The 23,986-nt window shown below is 45.9% G+C and overlaps 1 protein-coding gene across 1 annotated transcript in view; it reads right to left on the bottom strand.

The window, feature by feature from the left end:
• tmeff1a (transmembrane protein with EGF-like and two follistatin-like domains 1a) overlaps positions 1–23,986 on the bottom strand; it is a 57,460-nt gene that overhangs the window by 18,212 nt on the left and 15,262 nt on the right. Inside the window, exons 3-5 of the mRNA XM_049011853.1 lie at positions 4,835–4,944; positions 1,200–1,329; positions 116–142 (exon numbers count right to left, since the gene is read on the bottom strand). Of these exons, the coding sequence (XP_048867810.1) occupies positions 116–142; positions 1,200–1,329; positions 4,835–4,944 (267 nt within the window). The remainder of the gene's footprint in view (positions 1–115; positions 143–1,199; positions 1,330–4,834; positions 4,945–23,986) is intronic.

Genomic DNA, 23,986 nt, shown 5'->3' on the forward strand with positions numbered 1-23,986 from the left:
CAGTAAAGCTGAACACGCTAACCGGCACGCGCCTGCGTCCAACCTCTAGACGGCCCTTCTGTTTATCGACGTGGTCGTGTTAAGAGAGGACGGCGACGAAGACAGGGCAACCTACCTCCTTCTCCCGAGCCGGATCCGTTATCTGCAAGAGGGATCGAGAGAAAGTCAGTCGATGGCTCTGGCTAAGCCCAGCCACACACGGTATGCAGATCTCAGAGTCCCCAGAGGTTTCCATAATGCCTCAAATGGGCAATGGACCAGGTGTGACCATCTCCCAGACGTCCTCTGAGGTGGGCTGAGGCGTGAGGAAGCAACGTGCTTGTTTTGGCTCACACGAAGTCCCATAAATATTAGCGTTAGGCCCTTTTTACCCCACCGCACAGAGCTTTTATCTTTTTTTAATGGTTGGATGTGTCTCCAGCCAGTGGTGGGACCGATGCTCGGTGTTGCATTCCTTTAGTTTAATGGGAAATTAAATCCAAAGCTTCCTCAAACGAGTGAGAAGCAGATAGGGACCTTCCTTGTGCCCAGGCTATTCTCATAAGTGTGTGGCACTGACTCCTGACTTACAATCACATTTTAACAGCGACACCATAGGGAATTTACTGCCTTACAGAACAAATGTATGATATTTCCAGGAATAGACAGTGTTGCCCCAAGAAGACTTCTGACCAAATTCCCTCAAGACTTGTGTCATTTTTTATAATTATTACCTGCGCCACTGACAATGTTGTCCAGAATGATGAACAGATTTCTCGGGACCGTCCATGACATTACTTTCGAGTATTTGGGTTTTATAGCCCATTGCTATGGATACCTGGACCTTCCGAATGACCGAATAGTAATCAAAACCTAATAATTACTTCACAAATAACAAGAAGTTCAATATATTAATTAACTTGAATCACATAAGAGGAGTTCTGGAGAAACCTGATAACATAGAAAATGGGATATTATGGGCTTGTTTATGACAGATTAATTGATTCTTACGAATAACCTTCTTTATCACATTTTTACAGGGCAATTAAGTAGTGAAAACTCAATGAAATCAGTAGATAATGCTAATTTATCTTGCTGTGACAACCCCGTTAACCGAAAAATCATGGGGTTATTATTATTATTTTTTTGGGGGGACAGGGGGGTGGGGGGGGGGGTAGATGATATTTGACGTGCTAAGCGTAGGAAGACGGTGGCCTCACCGGGGAAGCAGGGTCCGTCTGACACCACCGAGATGTGTCCCTGCTGCTTGCACGCGGCTTGCCGCAGATAGCACTCGTTCTGGTACGTGTCTCCGTTGGAGCCGCACACAGGGATGTAGCTCTTGTGGCACTGGGGGGGGGGGGGGGGACAAAGAAACCAGCATGGCGTTACCGGTCGTCTTGGCCGAAAAAAACCTGCCCAGCTCCGTTTTATGAGAGCTTCTTGTGAAGAGAAGCTCTGTTCGACCTCCTGGTTAGTCGCTCATTTAAAAAGTCCACATAAAACCGGAATTATAACAACCCTGCAGTCTATACATGCTCATCCTCTGAGGGAATCATACTCTCATTTTTGCGAGAAAACTTGACAGGCACAAAATGCTTAAATAAATTACTATAGCATTTTGTGGATAACAGCTAACACTACTACACTACGCAACGTAAATCTTTTCGACCTTTTTCCTAATCGACACCTAGCAATAGCGATGCTAACAGACACTCAGTGTTAACCTATGACCTGCGCAAGCTACGCTAAACAACACCCTATGCTAGCGAAACTAACAGACATCCAGCACTGGTAATGATACTCCTTGTGCTAGCAATATTAACTGTACCCCGTACGAATGATGCTAACCAGCATTTTGCGCTAGTGATGCTAACAACAGTGCTACTGACATGGTAACTGCCCCTGAACTAAGTGTTTTCACTAGATGTGACCCCTCACACATTACACTTGCTTAGCTGTTGCTTCTATCAAAAGAAAATTACAAAAAGGTCTCTATTTTTACCTTACATACAGCAATGCACCATTAAGGGCTTTGAGCAGAAATCTTTGGTTGCATCCTTAACCACAATGATACCTGCTGCCCCTAGTGTTGCACTGCAGGCAGAGACATCCACTGGGCACTCAGTCTGGCGTGAACCTTTGATCACATCTTAGTGTACCTGGTTGCATCATACAAGACGCGTGACTGACACGGGATGTGCTCTGTGTAAAATTCCCTCCTGCCTGCCAACAGACCTGTCATATGAGACCAAAACCTAAAACTAGCTTTATAGCTTGCAAAAGGAGGTCATTTTCTTTGTCAGTTTTCAATGAGCTTAGTTCCGAGTCCCTTAGAACTTAGAATTGGGAAATCGGCTGCAGAAAGGCAGAGATATTTTCACACAGTGGTAGAGAATGATATTCTAAGACGGGTAATTATGCACACATGAAAAAATGCCATTTGCAACTGAAGTGAGGAGCACTGATGAGTGACATGCAGCTCAGATTGGGGGAAATGGTGGGTTAATTCCTCCAAACCAGCATTTCTTAAAGCGATGCGGTGTCCCTCGGCAAATTTAAATGTGTATTAGAGATATATCTGCATTATGAGCTGATTGTAAATAATCCTGCATAGCTAAACAGGTAATATTCTTAGCATGGAAAATCCTGAATGCCATTCAGTCCCCATTAATTATCCCCTTGGAGTTCTGTTGCTGCTGCCATTACAGCTAGGAATAATAATAATAATAATAATAATAATAATAATAATAATAATAATAATAATAATAATAATAATAATAATAATAATAATAATAGGGGCGGCATGGTGGTGCAGTGGTTAGCACTGTTGCCTCACACCTCTGGGACCCGGGTTCGAGTCTCCGCCTGGGTCACATGTGTGTGGAGTTTCCCCCCACAGTCCAAAAACATGCTGAGGCTAATTGGAGTTACTAAATTGCATGTGTGTGTGAATGTGCCCTGCGATGGGCTGGCCCCCCATCCTGGGTCGTTCCCTGCCTCGTGCCCATTGCTTCCGGTATAGGCTCCGAACCCCCCGCGACCCAGTAGGATAAGCGGTTTGGAAAATGGATGGATGGATGGATGGATGGATAATAATAATAATAACAATAAGGTTCCATAACACTTCGTGCTTTGGACCCTTAATAATATCACAAAAAGCAGGACTGGATAAATGGAAATGCAGGAAGGCATCATTTTAAAATGTCTTCTATATTTGGCTATACTGCATCAAGCATTCAGTTGGCTTTACCAATCTGATGCGACTCTTCTGAAATAAAGGCTGCACGGGTCACCAGCCTGTCACTCCGGCAACGAGTATCAGAAAACTCACAACTGACGGGCGCGGAATGTTCCAGATCAAGGCCCCTCTACAAATGCAAGCCCAGCACCGAACTCTTATTCTGTTCTGAAATACTTCAAAATCCACATACAGGCGATATACTTTCATGCACGCAAAGTCACTTCAGACGACAAGTGAATTCAGTTTAATAAAAATACATGTATATTGAAAAACCAGGAATGAAACTGTGGCCATATTTTCAAATTACGGAATTTACTACAATGGACTAACATTCCGAATTCATTTAGGAAGCGGGGACATCAGAGGTCTGCTCGAGGTCAGGAGGCTCCTTCAAACTAGCACTTATGATACTGTTGTATTCCTGTCCTCGAAAGCCAAGATGATCACTCTAGCTTACATGCTCCTCACTACGCAAGCAAATCCCCATTACAAACCCAGCCTTCCTGCAGAAAAAGAGACAGAAGTCTTCTTCACCTCCTGCTACCACAACAGCAAAATAACGACATAAGGAGAATTGTCCGTACATCGACGGTTCGCAGGAAGCCGGACTGGCTCCTCATTTCCTGATACTGCCATGATAGAATAACCACAAGCATGCTATCATCTCCAAATCTATGGCTTTCAGTGAACGTCGTAATATGACCTTGCGAGATCACCGAGCTTCTCGTCACACGGCATAATGAGACCATTAACACCAAACATGACTAACTTTCCAGGTGCCTATGAAGGATTTTAAATACATACCCCTGTCTGGAAATAATTACCAAAATGCCTGTTTTTAATTCATCTTTATAAACTCTTATAAATGTAAAACCGTGACATTATCATTATATTTTACCTATTCGGGCTACATAGAATGAATTTACTAAATTTACAGAATTTACTAAAGCCGACTGAACACTTAAACCGCAAGCAATTACCGTTAATTACGGAAGGTGCTTGTGGTGTTAGTCACAGCATGGTAGTATTATAATAATTCAGATCAGCTGTATTCATTATTGGCCATTTAATGTGAAATGATATAGCAGAGAACATTCTGTGTGAATGTTAATTTTGGAGATTATATTTTAAATGCAGACAGATCCTAGAGACAACAGTCTGCTTTTAAAAATATTTGCGGAGCATGGGAATATATAAAACAATATATGATTAAACCACTAATTCCTGCAGAAATGCTGTGTAAATTTTGTCTATGTACTGGTGTGTTTCTGCCTAATTTTCCTGGGCAGGGCAAACAAATATTTTTCCATCTTATATGGCTGTCAGGTTATGTTTTGTAAAAGCAGCCACAATTGAATTCCTCTGTTTTCCTGGCATATATCAAGCTGTCTAGAAGCCAGGAATGAAAGGGCCTCTGTGATTCACATAGAGACCTCTACTTCAGAAGAGCCGTGCGACCAAATGTAGCATGCTAGCTTACAACGCAGTGCAGTCTGGGAGCTCATCTCAGCCTGACAGGCAAAGCAAACAAAAAGGATTTGTGTGTAGGATGCCCTCATGCCAAGTTAGGAATGCCTTAGCCATAACACCCCCCCAGAGCGGTGTACATACCTGAAAATGACAAACACACTTCAGGTCAGCCCCATCGTCCCGGCAGCTGCCCCCGTACCGACATGTGGAGTCATCACACACGCGCAGGTCGCTCTTCTTCTCAGAGAGGTCTGTGGAGACGCGGGGAAGGGAAAGCGGCAGTTCAGAGGGAGGCCGTTCGGTCTCTCAAGACGCTCCTGTGCAGCGGACGCCGTTTTTTCTTGGGAGTCCAAGATCAAAATGCTCTCGACACAATTTCATAAAGGATAAATTGAAAATATACCACATCAAATAGAAGAAGGAGTTACAAAGCAGACAGAAAGAACTAACATATACATTTTGATTAGATATTCTACCCAGGCAGGCTTTATATCCCAATCCCTGTCAGGAACACAGTGCCCCAGGCCCGAGTGTGACACATGCCGATTGCCCTTCAGCCATCCATACTCACAATGCACCAGGAGCAAAACCACCGGTCAGACTGAGCTCATGCAAAATAGGAGTTTGAGGGGAGAGGAAACCAATTACCACCCTCCGGCTATGGAACTGAAACCCTCCGCAACCTACTGTTATATTGTATGTTATTCTCAGCGTCACTGTCAGCAAATTCTCAGTGTATTCTAATAGGATAGTGGGACTCATTTTCCAGGTCTGTTCACAATATTACACCTAGCGGCAAAATTCATTCTGGCCTACTCATAGCTCTGGACTGTAGCAAAGGTAAAAGTATATATTGTTGCTGTCCAATCAAAAGCACGTATCTCTGAAAAATACATTGTCTCAGAAACTACTTTACAAAACATAACGTAAACACCTTAGCACTGTCAAGAAACCTATCCATTAAATCGCCGTATGTTGATTGTTGTCAGTGAGGCAAATATGTCCAGGTCAACAAGAAATAAACTAATCCGGTTTCATATTCCAAATTAGTAATGATGTTAGCTAGCGACCTATCTAGCTATCAAGTAAAATTAGCGATACAAAATAATCCATACAAACGACCATCATGAATACGAATGTTAACTAGTAAAAAGAAATGCTAGTTGAATAGACAATTTCATCTAACATCTTTTAATTAGTTAATTAGATGCCAAACGCCATCAGTAGACAGAGAAGAATGTCTATACTAAAAAGTTGGAATCTTTCATTAGACAGTGTGGATATGCGTATAAATTTACTAAAAACATTTTGAAGAGGGGTACTAAGGCTAACTGGAGCCGACCATCTTTCTCCATCCATCCATGTTCCATATGTGTTTACCCAGTATAGTAGGGTCACTGTAACCCTGGAGTCTTCACACAGCCTGCAGGGGGTGCTGCTTCCTCGCGAGGCACGTACACTATGGGCAGTTTCTGGTACTCCAGTTCAATCAACACCAAGGCAGTCTCTCCTTCAAAGTGGTAAACTGTATTTTATTCCAGCCACTCTTAAACACAAATCAATGTTTTCGAGGTCCAAATATACTGTGGTCAGGTTGTTAGGAAGCATAATAAAACCTTGGTAACACAGTGTGACCTTTGATTGTCATAAGGGATTAAAGGTTTTCATATTTTTTTCCCAAAGGCAGTCCTGCATTTAGCATGGGTAAAACATGGGTAAAATAAGCAGATTTTACGACAAGACAAGTGATCCATCCACGGAAGCTTTGTTTGATGTGTGGATACATGCAGCCAGATCAATCTTCTTAAAACTACATCAACTACTTTAATACTTCCACAGAGCCGTACATAAATCCCGAAAACTGTAAACACCTGCGGGGGGGGAGTCAGGCACAGAGCAGCATCCGTCAAAAGTGCATCGTCTCTGGGAGGCAGCCAAATCCCATCACCAAAGCCGCTTCTGCCGCCGTCATACATCTCAGACCCTGACACGCGGGGTGTCCTGGACGGGAGTTAATTTCCGCATTGACCGCGCAGTTCACGCCGAGGTCATGGAAGGCAGATAGCTACCAAACCATGACTAACAAAACAAGTGTTATCTGCACAAAAACACACGTTTTACCCAGTTTTATTAATACATTTCTGAGATTGCTATGTTTCACTCATAAACCAGACACTGGACATGGACAGAAGGGGTAAGGACAGAAAATAAGATTCTCTTCAGCCACCAGTCCCTTTTACCCATAATCCTGTGCGTACAGCCAAATGGGCTGTATTCTGGTCCTGGCAGGTCAAGCCAGACATGCTACATGGTGATACGAGTATTTACAGAGTATTTACATTTATTCAGATGCACTGTTTGCCACAAGATCAACCAACACAAATCATATTTCCAACATTCTGAATGAAGGAGACAACTATGGAATATGTATTAAAGAATGACCGATTACTGATTTGGTATCGCCACGGAGACAAGACCCTGGTAAATGTGCCCGGAGAATGCCTCCGCAGCCTGTGCCGTGACATCCCAAAATCGTGTTCAGTTACAAAAAGCTTTTCATTAATGGCGCTGCCTGTCCACAGCATAAATTGCTATTTCTGAGGACGCTGATGACAGGGATGTTGACAGTAAGCTTCTTCCTTTGTGATTATCAGGAACCTTTGGGCTGGACTAAGGTGCTCTCACACGAAAGGAGGAGGAGAGAAAAGAATAAAAAACCCAAAAGCCCCCCGAAGGCAGTGGGAGTGTGGTAATATTAAGTCCGGCCCTTGGTAATTGCCGTAGAAAGCAGAGCTTTTTTAGGAGACAGCCAGGCTTAATAGCCTTTGAGGAGACCGTGTGCTCCGTAATTATCACCTTGCGAGTAGCCTGAACTTCAAGCTGCATTCATCCGCAGCTTGTCCCCAAAGACCAAACGGCAATAAGAAGCAGGTCACCGGCCAGTCGGTGGCCAGGACTGCGTTAAGAAGAGCTCAGTAATGAAGATCTTTACAGCTGTATACTTTCCACTACAGCTATATTTAAACATATCACAACACTCCACAGGTTCAGCTGAAGGGCTATTTAACGCTATTACGCAAATTCATGGTTGGTCGTCATTGCGACAGGTTAACAACCATTCACAGAAGCTATGGAGGAGATATTTATGTTCTAGAAGCACAGGCAGCCGATTCTGAGCTAGCAAATCGGCAAAGCCTTCAGATCAACAACCAATCAGATCCTGCCCTTGGGGAAATGCCAATATTCCAATAGCAGTGACTGATGACATGAATGTCTTGAGTTGTTACTATGCAGATAATGACCCTGCACTTAAAGGAAAGATCTTATCTTCAGGTTTGGAACTTCAAAGCACTTTGGAATGAATTGAGAACTTGTTATGGGGGCAATTGGCAGAGTCACACTATGGAGGAGGTGGCTTGTGGTACTTGAGGACACCCTACTTCCTGTGAGAGGAGCGTCATGAGAGCTTTATCTGATGCACCTAGACCATTGGATGTTATGTCAAGTACAAGCTATACATCCTACATGTCAATATATTGGGATCTATAATCAGGTTGGCAAGTATCTTTAGAGATACTTTAGATAAAGACAGTATTCCTTCCCAAAGTTCTGAAACCAAGTTTTCAGGTGTGAATGCAGATTAGTAGTAGCGAGAATGACAGCCATGATCGACTCGTGCACCTTTCCCCACCCACTTGACCCCAAACTCGACACCAAACTCAACCCCAAACTAGTAAGTCTTGTCAAACGCCTCCTAAACCCCTGGTCTGGTCATGCTGGTGCAGTGATTCTTCCCGACCGAAGAAGCCTCATTTCCACCGTGTATTTAAATTGATCCGAGGCATGGAGGGTGGTCCACACCAAAAGAGTGGCAATTTGCTCCGATTAACCTTCTCGGCAAAAGAAGATGGGAGGCTGCCCAGTCACCCAAGTACACAATACACCCTTGTGTTTTTACACAGATTAGCTGAGCATTGCCGTTTATTTAATGAGAAAAATCTGTTCGTATTCCAGCATTTTGAAAAAATAAAATAAATGAAACATCACTGGTTACCGGTTGCACTTGTGATGGAACGAGACAGGGTGGCATTAACCTGGAGCACGCACCGCCTTAGCGTTCCTGAGGGGCGGCGACACTGCTCAAGACTCTAGACAGCACAAACAACTGCCTGTCTACACACACCGGGACCCCGGACCATCCATGGCCTGTCATTTACTCTGGGGGCCCCCAGCAATCACGGTTTACAGCAACTGTCACCCTGTGCCTGCTTGCTATCTTTCATTGTTTCCTTCCTTCCGTGGGGTTCTGTGTCTTTCATGGCTAATTAAGTCTGCCCGTCCCTCTATCCATCAGAGGAGGATTGCAGTTGGCAGGGCACAGCGGAAGGTGTCTAACATTTGCCCGCTGGAACTTTCTGGTCAGGCACGGGAAAGAATTCAATCTGCCCCTCACCAGCAAGGGCTATTTCATCACAGCTGCCAGATGCATTGTGGGTAGTCCTGTACTACCCCCCCCCCCCATAACACTGCTGAGATTCTTCATCAAATTAGTTTTTAAAAATGGGGGGAAAATACAGTTGAATACCAGTTAAATTTAAGGATTTCAAAAGAGATGGAGACTTTATTTTTGGGTGATCAGTCAGTGAATACTGTTCACTGTATTTTTTAACTGTATTCAAAACAACATTGCATCCATTTTCTAACCACTTATCCTGGGGAGGAACAAGGGTTGGGGTCTGGAGCCAATCCCAGTCAGCTCAAGGCCAGGGTGCACATGGGATTGTAACAATATTTTCAAGCGATGTTTAAGCTCAAAGATAGAGCGCATTGAAGTACTGGTTCATGCTCTAGAATTATGGAATTATGTGCTGTTGTAAATTAGATTGTGGTTTTTAATATCCAGGAAATGGTAAGATGGCTTATGACTTTGTAATTTGATAGCGCTTGGCCCAATATGACATGCGTGAATATTCCTGATGCAACGCCAGTGCAATTATAATTAAATTGCTCCATTTACATAATGTGTTTAGGGGTTATTGTATTCCGCTATGCTAATAACCTTCATGGGAACATCTCTGGTTCGATGCGACCGTGCGCTAAATGCCACCTGCCCGGTCCTGTCCCCATACAACATGTCACAAAGGCCACCTTTCCACACCGTAGATGAAGTCCATCAAGCAGAGATCACGCCCCATATGTGTTATGGGTTATCTTGAAGACAGAATAGCTGGCTGACGGCCATTCAGCGTCCACGAGCGGGATGCAGACCAAAAGTTTCATGTGGGGGAGGGTGTGCGATGACCGAGTGTTACTCTGAACCAAGCTGAAAACAGTGCAACTTTATCACTTTGAAGCATTGCAGCCGATGGGCCGGGGGCCCACTTTATCAACGTGCCCCCTTGCCGTACGCCAAGGAAACCCTGTCTAATCGAGGAGTGGCACTGAAATGACCATTTATCAGAGGCGGGCACTTGGCGGTCCGGCAAGGGAGCAGGGGCCAAGGTAGAAATCACTCTTTGGGGGGGCAGGGTGACGTATTTGGGGAGTGATTTATGCTGATAGAGTGTCATGGAGAGGGGGGAGGGGCACCATGCCACAAGGTGGGTATGGGTGCGGGCTGAGGTGTCTGAGAAAACATTATTAAAGGTGTGAGGATGGGGGGCTCTTCACAACGCTTTATATTATTATTATTATTTTGATCCATCCCCTGTCCCAGAGAAGCTAAGTTTGGTCACACTTGGCCAGCACATCACGGTACCCCCCCCCCCCCCCCAAGTAGCTGTGACATGCGGAGAGCGCAGCCAACACGAGCCTGGGGACCGCCATCCTCACACCGAAAGGGTGTGTAGTAAACAACTCCATCGGATAACTGGAGAAAAAGATCACCATAAAATCCTGCCGACTTACGGAACAGCCCTATACAGTCCTGCTGACGTGAGCGCGCGTGTCCCGCTAGCCAAATCCTCCAGGAGAGGATTACGGTAATGAGATTTAAATTATGTCTTTATAAGGATTTGATGACCTGCTGCAAGACTTCAGTACAATCCACCTAAGTTTGGAGGGTATTAGCACCTGCTAACAGATACAGTTTTTAAAATTGATCGGAAAGTACATACAGGTAATAGTTTGTCAATCCAAAACTGCATCATTTTACATCCCGAGAAAGACTCCACTGCCAGTTCTGCATTTGCTTCTATTAACCAGTGAAGGCAGGCATATTTCTGAATCAAACAAAGTCTGGAAAATTATAGCTCTCAAAAAGCAATGTTGCAAAACAGACACGCCTTACGCTGACATGTGTTCAGGGGCCTGTGCGATGAGCCGCCTCTGAGATAGAGGATGACTCTGCTCTGGATCTCTGACACTTTCTGAAAGCCTTGTACAATGGAGCCGGTCTCAGGAAACAGACAGAGGGAAGATGCAAACACATTTCTCTCTATCCGGTTAGGCGCTCGGCACGCCCACGTGCATTGCAGCAGCCTTGGAGTGTGTAGCTGTTAAAGAGGAACGTCTGTCTGAATTATCAGGTTACACCCAAGGTTTCTGATCAGCTTCCTTAATTACTTGCAATAATATGGATGTATGCCTTCTCTTTAGGAAAAACATCCAACATCTAAACCACATGCCCCCTTTCTTAAGAGTAATATGAAAGCACATTCTAGACGTGAATATCCTTCCATCTACCATACCCAGTAATTATTTATAATGGCTGAACTGGATTCCATGTAAGACAAGGATGACAGGTCTAGGAAGGAGAATGACCATGTACCTAAGGCAGAAGGAGTCAAAGACCATATAGCTAAGGAGGAAGGAGTCAAGGATTAGGCAGCTAATGAGAAATGAGTCAAGGATCAGGCATCTACAGAGAAAGGAATCAAAGACTTTATAATAAGGAGGTTGGAGTCTAAGACCATGCAGATAAAGACGTTGGAGTCAAAGATCATGCAGGAAGGAGTCAAGGCCTATTTGTGCTCAACCATCCACCTTGCCTGGAGCCATCAAAAATCTCATCTCCAGCCTGAGTCGATGGCTGCTTGTGCTAACAGAAGTCTCGAGCTAATTACATAAATGCATTTGTCCTCACGGACAGACGGTAACATTGGGTGGTGTTGGACCGCATAAAAGAGGGAATAGCTCTTTAGTTCCAGATCGGACCCTCAACCACTCGAGGCACCTCCTCCTCCAGGCACGTCCACCAAGACAACAGAGAACGCGACCGCGAGCCTATGCCAAGTCACAAAAAGTGAAGGAGGCATCTTCCGACAGGAAATTCACAATCAACAATCAATTTTCTGGCACACAAAATCTTCGCACTCTCCAGGAGGCTACTTTACATCTTAATTGCACAAAATGTATATTTTGCAAATAGCACAGCATCACCATGGTACATGCACCCTGCGTTGACACCGTCATTGGCACCGCCTCACCATTCAACCCCCTTCAGTCCCATGTGGGTGGTGGAAATTGCCGAAGGTTCCCAAGACCAGACTGGCAGTTAACAACCGCCATATGGGTTGCCATTATTTCAGGGCAGTTGATCTCATTTCAAAGTGTCTCTTTTTAAATATCCCCATTTCTTCCACAGCGCTAGTTTTAACATCAACTGTCCATTTCTCTGGGCGTTTTTGTGGTTTCACTTTATGTTCAAAATCTGCCACAAAAGGACCAGCATAGTCTGGCTCTCTACCACCTACTTTTGAAATGTTTTTGCAACTTTGAAAGGTAGAGGAACGCACATGCCCAGAAAGATCAGAAAGAGGGTTGCCACTTCAGACGCACGGATCCTTCAAATGACAAGGTGACAGGATCATTTTGAAAAGGGGGGGGATTGGAGCTTGGAGTTACGCCGTGGCAGCCATGCTGTGTACTGGACAAACGGCTGCTCTTCCAGATCAAACGGCGGGGGGAGACAGGCTGCAAGTGGCAACAGAAGCTAACGCCCGCCATAACTTCGGGCTTAAGAAAGCCCAGCTAACTGAGAAATCCTGCTCTGTGGAACCACCCCCCAGGTCCAACAACCCTCTCCTTGACTTCTCAACTGAAAAGGCTAGCTTTTGGTTTTGACAGGCAGTGTGATATCCTACATCATATCTATCTGTCACGCCCGGCTCGTACGATCCTCGTGTGTGCCACGCCCTCCTGATTATCCACGTGTGCTTCCCTGATCGTACCCAGCTGTGTCTAGTTATTTTACTCCGTCCTGTCTATCTCAGTCCGTGTCTTACCTCAGTTCCTCGTCTGTCATTGATGTTAGTCGATGTTCGTGCTTCGTTCCCCGAATAAACCCCTAGCTCTGCCCTGTATCCTGCCTGTTTGCTTGATCCTTGCCTGCCTGCCTGCCTGTCCGTGCACCTTACCCGCAATCCACGATCGTCACACTATCAGTGGAAAAATGAAAATAATACAGAACGGCTATCAAATCGCTGATAACAAAGAAATTAGCATTATCAGGCATGGTACTTAATAGGGGACCTCAGACAGAGGCCTCTTCTCAGCATAAAATATCTGCTCAGTTAGTAGGAAGAAGAAAAATGAAGGGAAGAAAAGCACATGGCCGAACTGCGCTAAATTCCCAGAGCAAACCCAACAAAGTTAAACCGCCTCTGACAGTGAAAAGACAGATTGCTGTTTACCACTCGCGCGTTATTGTTCCTTAATCCCACCTAAACCTTGTGAAACACAAAATTGCTGGCCAGCAGCCTAATTTTCCAATTTGCATAATTGGCTGGGCTCTGGTGATGAAGTCCCGCCCACCTGCACAGCTGAAGGATTGTTTTAGCCTTTTCAAGCTCCTGTCAAGATTTATTGGGAGATCTGATTCCTCTATTCCCCTAAGCCCCGCCTCCACCTCCCCTGCTATTCATCGCCCGGGTGACTTCCTGGGGTGCCCCTCCTCCACCCTTTCAGCCTTATTCTGAAAGCTTAGCCACGCCCCTGGACCCCATAATGCATCTTTGCTGAGTGTATCACGGCCCACTCTTGTAAAGAGCTGCTGGTTAGTAATTAAACCCTTTTAGGGTCTAAAGCAGGGCCTCTTTTTAGGACTTTTGCCCAAGCGTCTGACTTCTTTGTTGACAAGAAATGGACATCAAAGGACGGCTCCAGCTCGTGGAGCTGATGTAGGGGAAGGATTTTAAAGTCTTTCCTGTTAAAAGGGGTACAAATAAAACAAAGATTTTACATTAATCAAGTGGCAAACAGGCTGACTGAAACAATTCAAGCGCCGTTTCACAAATGCTGGCCACGTCTTCCGCGTTGTCGATTTTTCATACACACAGAGATAAGGACCAAAGCTGTCATCTGTGATACCTTCAGAAAAAAAAACACATGCAAAATAAAACACACAGAAACCCGGAGGGTCTAGACGGCCCATTCCTTACTTTGGCTAGTCTTCATTCTTTGCCTCAGCTTCAAACAGATTCAGACGCAATATAATTTACTATCTCATCCCCGAACCACAAACAGCAGCTCTGTGATGTGGGAAAGTGAGCCCTAGGGCCAGACCCAGGAAGCCGATGAGGAACACAGGAGCGTATATGAGGTGTGCTACACAAAGAAAAATCAAAAATGACATCATCCTAAATGGCTTAGAACCAAAAAAATTATATCAATTACATAAATAACAGTATAGTAAATCATCTTTGGATGAAGACTGTCCTTTTGTTAGTATGTTGCTGGCACAATCCTTTAAAAAACCATTAGAACATGTCTACAGTCATTTTGATATCCAGCTACAGTTTCCATTAATACCCGATTCCAAATGGTAGTCACATTTACAGATACATGAGAAGGTGCCGGTCTTCCCCTATAGTGTTTCTGTTTGGGTTTTAAGGTGCTTCTGAAAAGATCTGTAGAGGAAGAGCTGAAGCTTTGTCTGTTGAGGGTATAAATTCTTGCGTTCAAAAGGGCTGGTTGGCAGAGATTCCTGACAAAGAACCTCGACAGACTGCAGGGCACATTCGGTTGGAGTCGATTAAAATCCCCACTGGGTCAACGGTGTTATCTTGCAGTCTGTGCTGGGCGCTAACGCTAAGCGTTTTGCGTTCGTCTGCTGGGATATGGGTAAGGATTCAGCTGGCGTGGTGCATTCTGGGGTAGGAATTACTGCTGATTCACAGACACTGCCGCCCACTCGCGCACGGACGGTTTGAAAACGGATTTGCAAAGAAGGGCCCGGCACTGGCGGAGCGGATGTCCTCCGGCTGCTGATTTGTGCTCCTTCCGGCCGGAAGCACAATCCCTTCACGGAAAGTCGTTTGGTGTCCTTTGGTGCTTTTGTCCACTATGGGAATCCCTATGGTGCACCAGCCTTAGCATAGACACCAGTATGAAGCGCAAGACAATGGCTGTTTTCATCCCATTGAAAACACATCAAGAACTATACAGTCACACATTGTCACTGGAGGTCCACCACAGACAAACATATTTCAGCAGTAATTATTTGTGCGTTGGACCCAGTTGTATTACATCCCATGGTTACCATTACAGTGCCATTTTGCGAAAATCACACAGTTTGAAAGCAATGCGAAAAGCTGCTGGTTTTCTCCCCGCGAAAATAGCATAATGATGACTCCAGCAAACGTACGTGCCAGAAAGCAGCCAGCATTTGTAGGAACGGGGAGGAATGAATCGCACAAAAACAGACGACCAATTATTTTTGTCCTTTACTGATATATTCAGGATCTCAAGCTGAGTTTAAACACATTTCGCAGTATTTAAATGACACAGCTTCTAATTGCTTTCCAAAAGAGTAAGAAACCACCATTTCATGTGTATTTTAAGCTCCAAGCAGTACAGCGCCTTCTGTTAGACCGAGCTGCCTAACATGAACCCAGAGCGATGACAGAATGATCAGAGGTGGCTGCACGGCCGCAGAAACTCGCAGTCCGCGTCTCACTCAGTTTGGTCATGATGAAGCAGCTTTGAAGTACACATAAAAAGTCCAGCCTGTCCGAATGTAATTTAATCATGTTTTAGGAAGCTACTTTTCCTGTTCACAGGACAGACAACTCGGCCAAGACAAAATCAGCTGTTATCAGCAGGTCACGCAGGATGTGTTTAAGCGTTCCGGGGCCAAGCTGGGAGTGGCTACCATCAGTGCTTATTCCCACAATGTCAGAAAGCCGGAGGTTTAAATGAGTGACATCGGTCATGCGGAAAGGGAACTGAACGTCCCTCTAAGATACCATCTAATGTATTTCTTTAACATGCCCCCCCCCCCCCCCCCGCAAAAAAAAAAAAAAAGCCTACAAAAGGGCCAGGAGCAACCCAGTGTTAGTAATCACGCCTCGGCTAGATCCTGAACACCCAAGGAATTGTCTATGGAAGAAGGAAATTCTGCATGGCTTATTTACGCCGCAGTTACTTCTGGGAGAACAGTGGAGCTTATTGTTGGGGGCTTCAGCCGACGAAAAACCACGGAGCCACATAACCGACCCGGAGACTCACATTAAACCACCCATCGGGATCCACGGACACTGGAAACGGCAGCCTTTGGCCATATGATGATTAAAACTGAACAGGCTGATTAAAAAGGCCAGCTCTGTCTTAGGATGTTCCCCTTGACTCAGTGGAGGTGGTGAGCGTCAGGAGAACGTTGGCTAAGCTGCATTCCCTACATCTCCCACCCGTTACAGGACCCACTGTCAGCACTGAGCAGCTCCATCAGCGACAGACTGCTGCATCCAAGGTGTGCGACAGAGATACCGCAGGTCTTTTCTTCCATCTGCCATCAGACTTCACAACAAACAATAAGAACATACCATTTGTATTGTATTATATATATTTTATTTTATTTATATTTCTTATTTTCTATTGCTTGATACTACTCTTATTGCTTTCTCTTATTTCTGTTATTTACTGTAATTTTTTTTTCTGCATTCTGCTTATTTCTGCTGCACTGTCCACTTTGCTGCTGTATAACGCAAATTTCCCACCCGTGGGACTAATAAAGGGTGAAATAAATAAAATATAAGATAAATCTTATCTTATCCTATCTTATCTTATCTTATCTTTTATCTTATCTTATCGTATTACTCCCCACAAACCTTTACCCGAGTAAACCTGGTAAAATGAATGAATCCTATTTATATCACATTACAGAAACTCTCAATAGCAGGGGTGTATTAAACAGAGCTTTACTTAACCAAGTATGAATGTCTTTCTCAAATGAAAAGTCTCTGTCAGTACTGCTGCCACCTTCTAATAAAAACACAAAAATTTTATTAAAATTAAATCAAAATAAATATTCTCTCACGTAAAAAAAAATCTAAATAAATATCCATTAAGATGCACATCTAGAAAATTAGCTGCACCTGACCTGTACTGTATTCACATCAGCAGCTTTCAGTTTCACACTAGAGCTGTGCATCACAAATGTCGTCTCAAAAGACACAAAGCGTAACAAAATAAATATCCAGTTTTGGTGCAGCATTTAAAAATACTTGTGCCGTACTTGCATTCACATTAAGAACGTCCAGCCTCACATGCGGAAGTACGCGCGCATGTATAGTTGCGCGACCTCATCCGCCCCTTTCCGAATGTACACAAAGGATCCGCATTTGCTGCATTCGTTCGGAACATGTGCGCACCGAAACGAAAGACTCATACTGAAAATGTTCGGTATGAATGCGTGTACTGTTACACTCCTGCTCAATAGCTAATCAAGTTAGTTTACAGGGAGAATGATCTTCAGATTAGACAAAAAATATTTTTTCATTGCTTGCCAATGACTCTCTAACACATCTGCTAAGTATCTCAACTTTATCAAGGATAATCCATCCATCCATCCATCTATTTTCTGAAACCGCTTGTCCTATTCAGGGTCGTAGGAGGTCCGGAGTCTATCCTGGAGGCTACAGGTACAAGGCAGGGAACAACCCATGACGAGGCACCAACCCATCGCAGTCGTGGATAATCCATCAGGGATAATTTATCATGGATTATCCATCCATCCATCCATCCATCCATCCAGCCATCCATAACTACTTATCCAGTACAAAGTCACAGTGAGCCTAGAATTCTCAGGAAGTAGGAATGTGGCAGGGATTTTAGTCCATGACAGGTCACACACAGAACCACAATTTAATAACTGGACACCGGAGAACCTGGAGGAACATCGCGGTACCTTACACAACACGTCTAGAACATGGACACGCACTGAGCTGGGGGCAGGAATCTGCAACCCTGGAATTATGACGGCACCTAGCTACCTTAACATGGATTATATTAAATAAAAAATAATCAAAGAACTAAGTTTCTCATTGTGGTATTTATGAACAGAGGCAGGGCTAACTGTGAAATCAGTCCCACTGTCTCATTTAGTAGGCTTTCTCACATTTTTTAACATAAAATTGAGTAGCTAAAGGCAAGTCTCCTTATTAACCTAAAATGTAATACGTATTGATTGGGCAACCTTTGTACTCTCCTAATTAATGCTAGAAGAGCCAGGCGTCCTAGGGGCGCCCTAATTAAAACCCAGAGTGACCTTTGCCTCCTTGCTAATTCAGGAAAGCTGTGGCGAGTGGATTTTCCGGAGGGGGGGGAGGGGGGACTCCAGGCTGAACCTGGACCCCCCCGAGACGCGGGAAGCTCACTTCGATCATCCATGGATCAAGGACTGTCTTTACCTGGAAACGCAAAGAATAACAGAGGGGGCGGCGTGATGTATAATTCATGGGGGCTCACAGCAGGGCAGCTGTATTGGAACAATATTAGCCTGTGATATATTGAGTCGCTGGGGCGGTGGGGGCATCAAAGTCTCACATTAGTGCTGAGCTCATGGACTGTCCCGAGGCTCTCAGACTTGCCTGGTTTGTTCTTTTTGGGTTTCCAGGCTGAGGGACAAAAACAGCCAGTTCAGCTCCTCTGAAAATGGGGTGATATTGTAGCATCTGCTAAAGGGTGTGGATGTACAGAGCATGAGATGCTCTTACATTAACATCGAGCCGGTATCCTCAGCTTCCTTAGGGCACATAAACAACGACCGCTGGTGTGAAATAAAGACTTAATGCTTTATGTTTAGGGATAAACCAGGCCGTACGTGGCTTCATCTTCTTGGCTTGAGATTTGCGCCTCATGCCGCAAGATCGACAGGCCGAAATGAGTCTCGTTGTACTGCGGGGGTGGGATTTGGAGGAATGGATGCGTCTGACCGCTGAGGCAATAAACACGTCTCTGGCAGCCAATGGAAAGCGTGCCAGCCTTGCGGTGCATAGCGGTGAAGGCGGCAGGGGGTGCCGTCCTTGAGTCGCTCATGCCGAATGGCCAATGCGGGCGAGCCGTTACCCGTAGTCATTATGGAATGTGCCCACCATGGCCCGGGGGTGGCGGCGTCTGCCGGCGCAGGTCTGTCCGTTTGCAGAGGAAGCAGATGGACCGGATGAAGCCAACTGTGACGGGCCGGTGCGGTCCGCGAGGGCGAGGCGTGTGACAGGGAGCCGCTCGACGGAATTGGACAAGTTCCCTCCCTCCGCCGTGCCTCGGGCTGTCCGCTGACCACACCCAGGTCCTGCGACTTGCGCAGCGGATTGAAATGTACAATTCACACGCGCATCAAAGTGGCATCGGCACGGGGCCGAACGCAGTGCCGGTTTCTGAAAAAAGGCCATCCATGAGCCTCAGGGCTCCGGCCGATTCGCTAAAGCCTGGCGTAGATGATGTAGCTAGCATAGACCTTAGCTAAACTCACGAGAGGGTTAGGGTTGACCCACCCCAAATACTGAGGAGCACTGACCATTCGAGGAGCTGTTCTGGGGAGCTGTATTGTGACACTTGCCGTGGACGTCAACAGTGGTTCCAGTCGTGCCTTTGTTTTGCCAATTCACTGATGATACCGATGCTATCAGGTATCAACTAATGTCTAGACAGAAAATGACTCACTCTGACGGCCGTTTCGGATCCGATTCAAATCTTTAGGTTGAGTTTTAAACTTGGACACAGGCTAACGAAGCGAACTTCGCACCACGCAGCACAAACTGCGACAAGAGAACAGTTAGCTTGTTAGCTGCTGCAGCTAGTGTATACTTAGTTGACTGCCCACGGTCTCTAAGCAAGTTCGTTTCTTCCCGGTTTTCATCGGTGTGATTCACTCTGCCGTGACCATATTGCCATGGCTTCCAGCTTCGTTGAGCTTTCCAGCTCAAGAAACACTTTCCAGAATCTTCTTATAAAAAGATAAAGGCCTGAACTCTTTCTGTCAAACAGGGAGCACTTTTACAGAAGAGAAAACATTGTATAAGTTATAGTATTTATCTGTACATTTAACTCTTGGCTTGTTTCACTGCAGTTTGTAACAGACAGCTTTGATATACGTTTAACTTTTTCAGTTGTCGTGTGGATGTCCTTTGATAGATCGCCATCCCATCCAGGGTGTTCCCTAATCCCGCGACCTGTGTTTCCTCTCAGCCCCTCCATTGACTCGCCAGTTATTGGAAGAAAGGGGGGGGGGATGTTTTATGACTTGTGACAACTGCATCTTATTTTCATTTTTAAATCTGAGTATTTAACACAAAGCAGATCAGACAAGCTCATTTATAAATATTTTTATATAGCTGCGAGCATCTAAGTTTTAAATCGATACCACTCTTGCGTTAGCATTTCAACATTAAAATATTGGATGTTTGATTAATAACGGTTAAAAACAAAAAATAAAAGTCACAGACAGGCCGGGGCCACCCTGGGGCACTGCGTTAAGCATTTGTTACACTGGATATCATTAATTATAAAGGAAGAGAATGTGTCATTATCTTTGAGGCTTCCTGCAACCTATCACTGGGGCAAAGAACGCAACAGGCCCGTCACGCCAGTCGAACAGCTGAAAGGGCGAGAACAGCAGCACTACGGGAAGCCACGGGTCAAATCCGGTCTTTTCCATCTCCATCCTCTGCTGATTTTTTTGGGGGTTGTTATCTGCGGTCTTCAGAACAGAAGACAAACCACAGCACCTGCTCGAGCCTGGCTGTCAGACTGACGGCCGGATAGCTCCGAGGGAAAACCACTGTGTTTTTCTAACGTGTGTCTAAGCACGACTTGCGTGATTGTTTTGTGGGAGAATGTAATGTTAGCAAGCGTGTTTTCTGGCTCTTTACACGGCTTGACCGAAAAAGCAGAAATCAGCCACATGGGAAAGGAAGCTCATACTCCAGTCGTAATCCGGAACGTTCTACCATCATAGATTTTCATGTTTACCTTCAGTTCCTTCAACGGCAGAGGCGTAGCACGAATTATTATTTTTTTAAAATCAGACGAACGCACAAGGCCTTGTACTTCTATGCCGCGTTTGTTCGATGACCTCAAACAGATAAATATCAGCTCAGTGGTACTTTTGAGCAGCTACACACCAAACTTCCAGCCACTTACCCTACAAATCAGTGAGGGAGTGGTTAGGCAGCCCCCCCCCCCTTAAGAATGTTATTTCAAAGCAGGCCTCCACCGCTAACATTCAGCTTTTGTCAACTGGTGATTACAGTGCAAAAATAGCATTTAGAAATTCATCTTTTTGTACTGAAACACCTTTCCATTTAGTTGTAGTTACGGCCTCTCCCTGATAAGTAATGCTTCTTAAAATGTTTCATATCTGTAACATAAACGTTTATGTGAGACTCGGGCTCCTGGCCCCATGCACTGAGCAAGAGGTACACAACATGACCCAGACCCAGGAATTGCCGGGAAGGGCGTGCCCTCCTTCAGGGACCATCCTGGAGGAGGAGAAGGGGACTCCTCTGTGCCCGACTGTTCCTTATCTCGAGTTTGATACCACCATTTATAAAATATCGATGGTAACTGGCGTGTTTGCTGAGGCTAGCTGTCAGTGCCAGTTATCAGAGATGGGGGGGGGGTAAAATAAACAGAAATACAGGCAGAATGTGTCTAGTCTGAAGTGTGTACTATTGTCCTCTTTATCACGCTGCACACGTTCCGTGTGTTACAGGGAAAAGAAAATATCGTTTTGTGTCGCGAATAAGAGACAGAAGAAGCGAATGCGATCCATCTCTGTGAACTTCAGACGGGAACAGGGACGTGAAAGCAGCCCAAAGTGAAGACGGGGCCAAATAACGACTCGCACTGGGCTGAACGCAGGCATCACCGCCGCTGACGGAACCCTGTCGAGATCCTCGAAATGCCTCCCCCGTGTTTCAAAGGCACGGATCTCAATCACGACAGCTGACCGCAAAAGACAGGGAGGGCACAGGGGGGGAGGACAACGGGGTCTTGAAAGGGAGGGTGGGGGAATCACAGGCAGGGGACCGGCTGAGGAGAAGGAGGCCCGACACAGCAAAAGATTTAAGCGCTACTGGAATTCAAAGGCTGTCTGAGCGACGGAGAACTTCAGAGACTGCAGGCACAGAGTGTTCATCATCAGAAGGGAGGAAGGGAAAGCGATTGGAGGTGGGGACAGAGGGAGAGGAGGAGAGGAGGAAAAAGACAGGGGGAAAGAAGGAGAGAAGAGGGAAGGAGAGAGATAGAACGAGGGAAAGAGGGTGAGAAAGAGAGAAGGGTGAGAGACAGAGAGAAAGAAGGAGGGAGAGAAAGATACAGAGAGATAGAGGCAGAGAAGGAGAGAGATGGAGGAAAAGAAAGAGGAAAAGAACAATTGTGGGAAAGAGGGAGAGAGGGAAGGAGAGATAGAGATGAAAAGGAAGGGAGAAGGGGAAGAAAAATTAGATAGATTTCCATGGCTCCAGCAACACTTTTTGTTAGCAGAGTGTCACTGTAATTTCCTTAAGTTAAAGCTTTATAGGAGAGTCTGAGCAAGAGGGACAGAACACGACCCGGACCCAGGAAACACCGAGAAGGGCGGGCCCTCCTTCCGGGTCCGTCCCAGAGGAGGAGGAGGGCTTCCCTCTGCGCCCCATTGTTCCTTATCTCCACAACGGAGCGTGTTTGATCCTTGGCCACCACCCCCCCCCATAGGAAGCCTCGAGGCCGGGAAGGGGAGGGCGCATCTGATGGTCACTTTTAGGAGTCTGTTTGTTTGTTCGTTTTCTTTGTGGTTGGGTTGTTATCGGCCCACAGAGGCTGTACGATGTGGAACAAAGTACCTTGCGGCAGCGGGGGGGCACCACTCTGGTACCGACTTCCAGGGTCTCTCCCCTCGTCCTCGGACTCATAACCGCTCGCTTTTTTTCTTGACCGGTTAAACCTGCTCATTCCAAAAACAACATTTCATCTCCCGCTTTTATCGTTTCTTGGCCAAAATTTCATTCACATTTTTTACATATTCTATCCAAACAACTGGGTCCTTTTTCCCCGATGCCATAGAAATGCTTCACTAATACAATATTTCTGTGTGGAATGCCTCCCCCTAAAGTCTGCCTAAACTTTGCGGTTGGCGGCCCCTCTCTCACACACAATCTCCAGGTTCTGGAATTTTTCGTTGCACGGCCTGCTGGCCCGACCCCCACGGCTCATTCTGGGGCCCCGATGGGCCTGCTCATGTGCACCAGCTCCCGTCTTCAGTCATGCATTTGGAGGCCATGCATTGACAGCTGCCAGAAATGAACAGGGCGTACCCATCCGTAACTGGCCCGAAATTCTTCAGAACGGGCCCCGGCATCCCCAACGGACCCCCTTTGACCCTTTCCCATCACAATACACGAAGATACAAAGACGTAATGCATATAAAAACAGATACAAATGAATAAGCGCATTTGACAGACAGACTAGGTAAGCTAATAGAGGTTTGGTTTGTGGGGGCGTTGGGGGGATTCCGTTCCCCCAGCTGGCCAGGTCTGCCGGCACCCAGCAGCTGGGGACCATAAACCAGCTAAACGACCCTGTCACAAACTGGATCTCGACCAGCTTGGCTTCCCAGCCCGAGCCACTATCCGTTTTCAACATGGCGCCAGTGCTCACGTCCCGAAACCCCCGACACCACAGGACTCGGCTCTCTGCAGTGGACCAGCACAGTTTTCACATGCCACCTCAATAAAGGCCCGTTTACAGGCTCCTCACAATGCTCCGTTCATCGCGAACACTTTCGACATCAGAGTGGGTCACGTGCCTCGGCATCTTCCTACCCATAATGCCTCAGCGCTTGATGACTAACTGCAGCCGTGAGTTAGCCGTACCAAACTACCCAAGGTTTGAAACATGTGAGCTGTACAGGGGAACAGGAAGACCTCCTTTCTATTCCAGTGATCCCGCATTACAGCAGATCCTGAGAGTCGTCCAGGTCTATTCTGGTGCTTTTTTATCCCTCGGCTTTCGGCAGACAGCTGACGCTCCGCAGAGCAGATGTCCAGCAGTGCACCAAAGCTGAACCAAACTCCAGCCACGATCCTCGCTGCCCTC

Source organism: Brienomyrus brachyistius, chromosome 4 (assembly GCF_023856365.1).
Source record: "Brienomyrus brachyistius isolate T26 chromosome 4, BBRACH_0.4, whole genome shotgun sequence".
Taxonomy (NCBI): Eukaryota; Metazoa; Chordata; class Actinopteri; order Osteoglossiformes; family Mormyridae; genus Brienomyrus; species Brienomyrus brachyistius.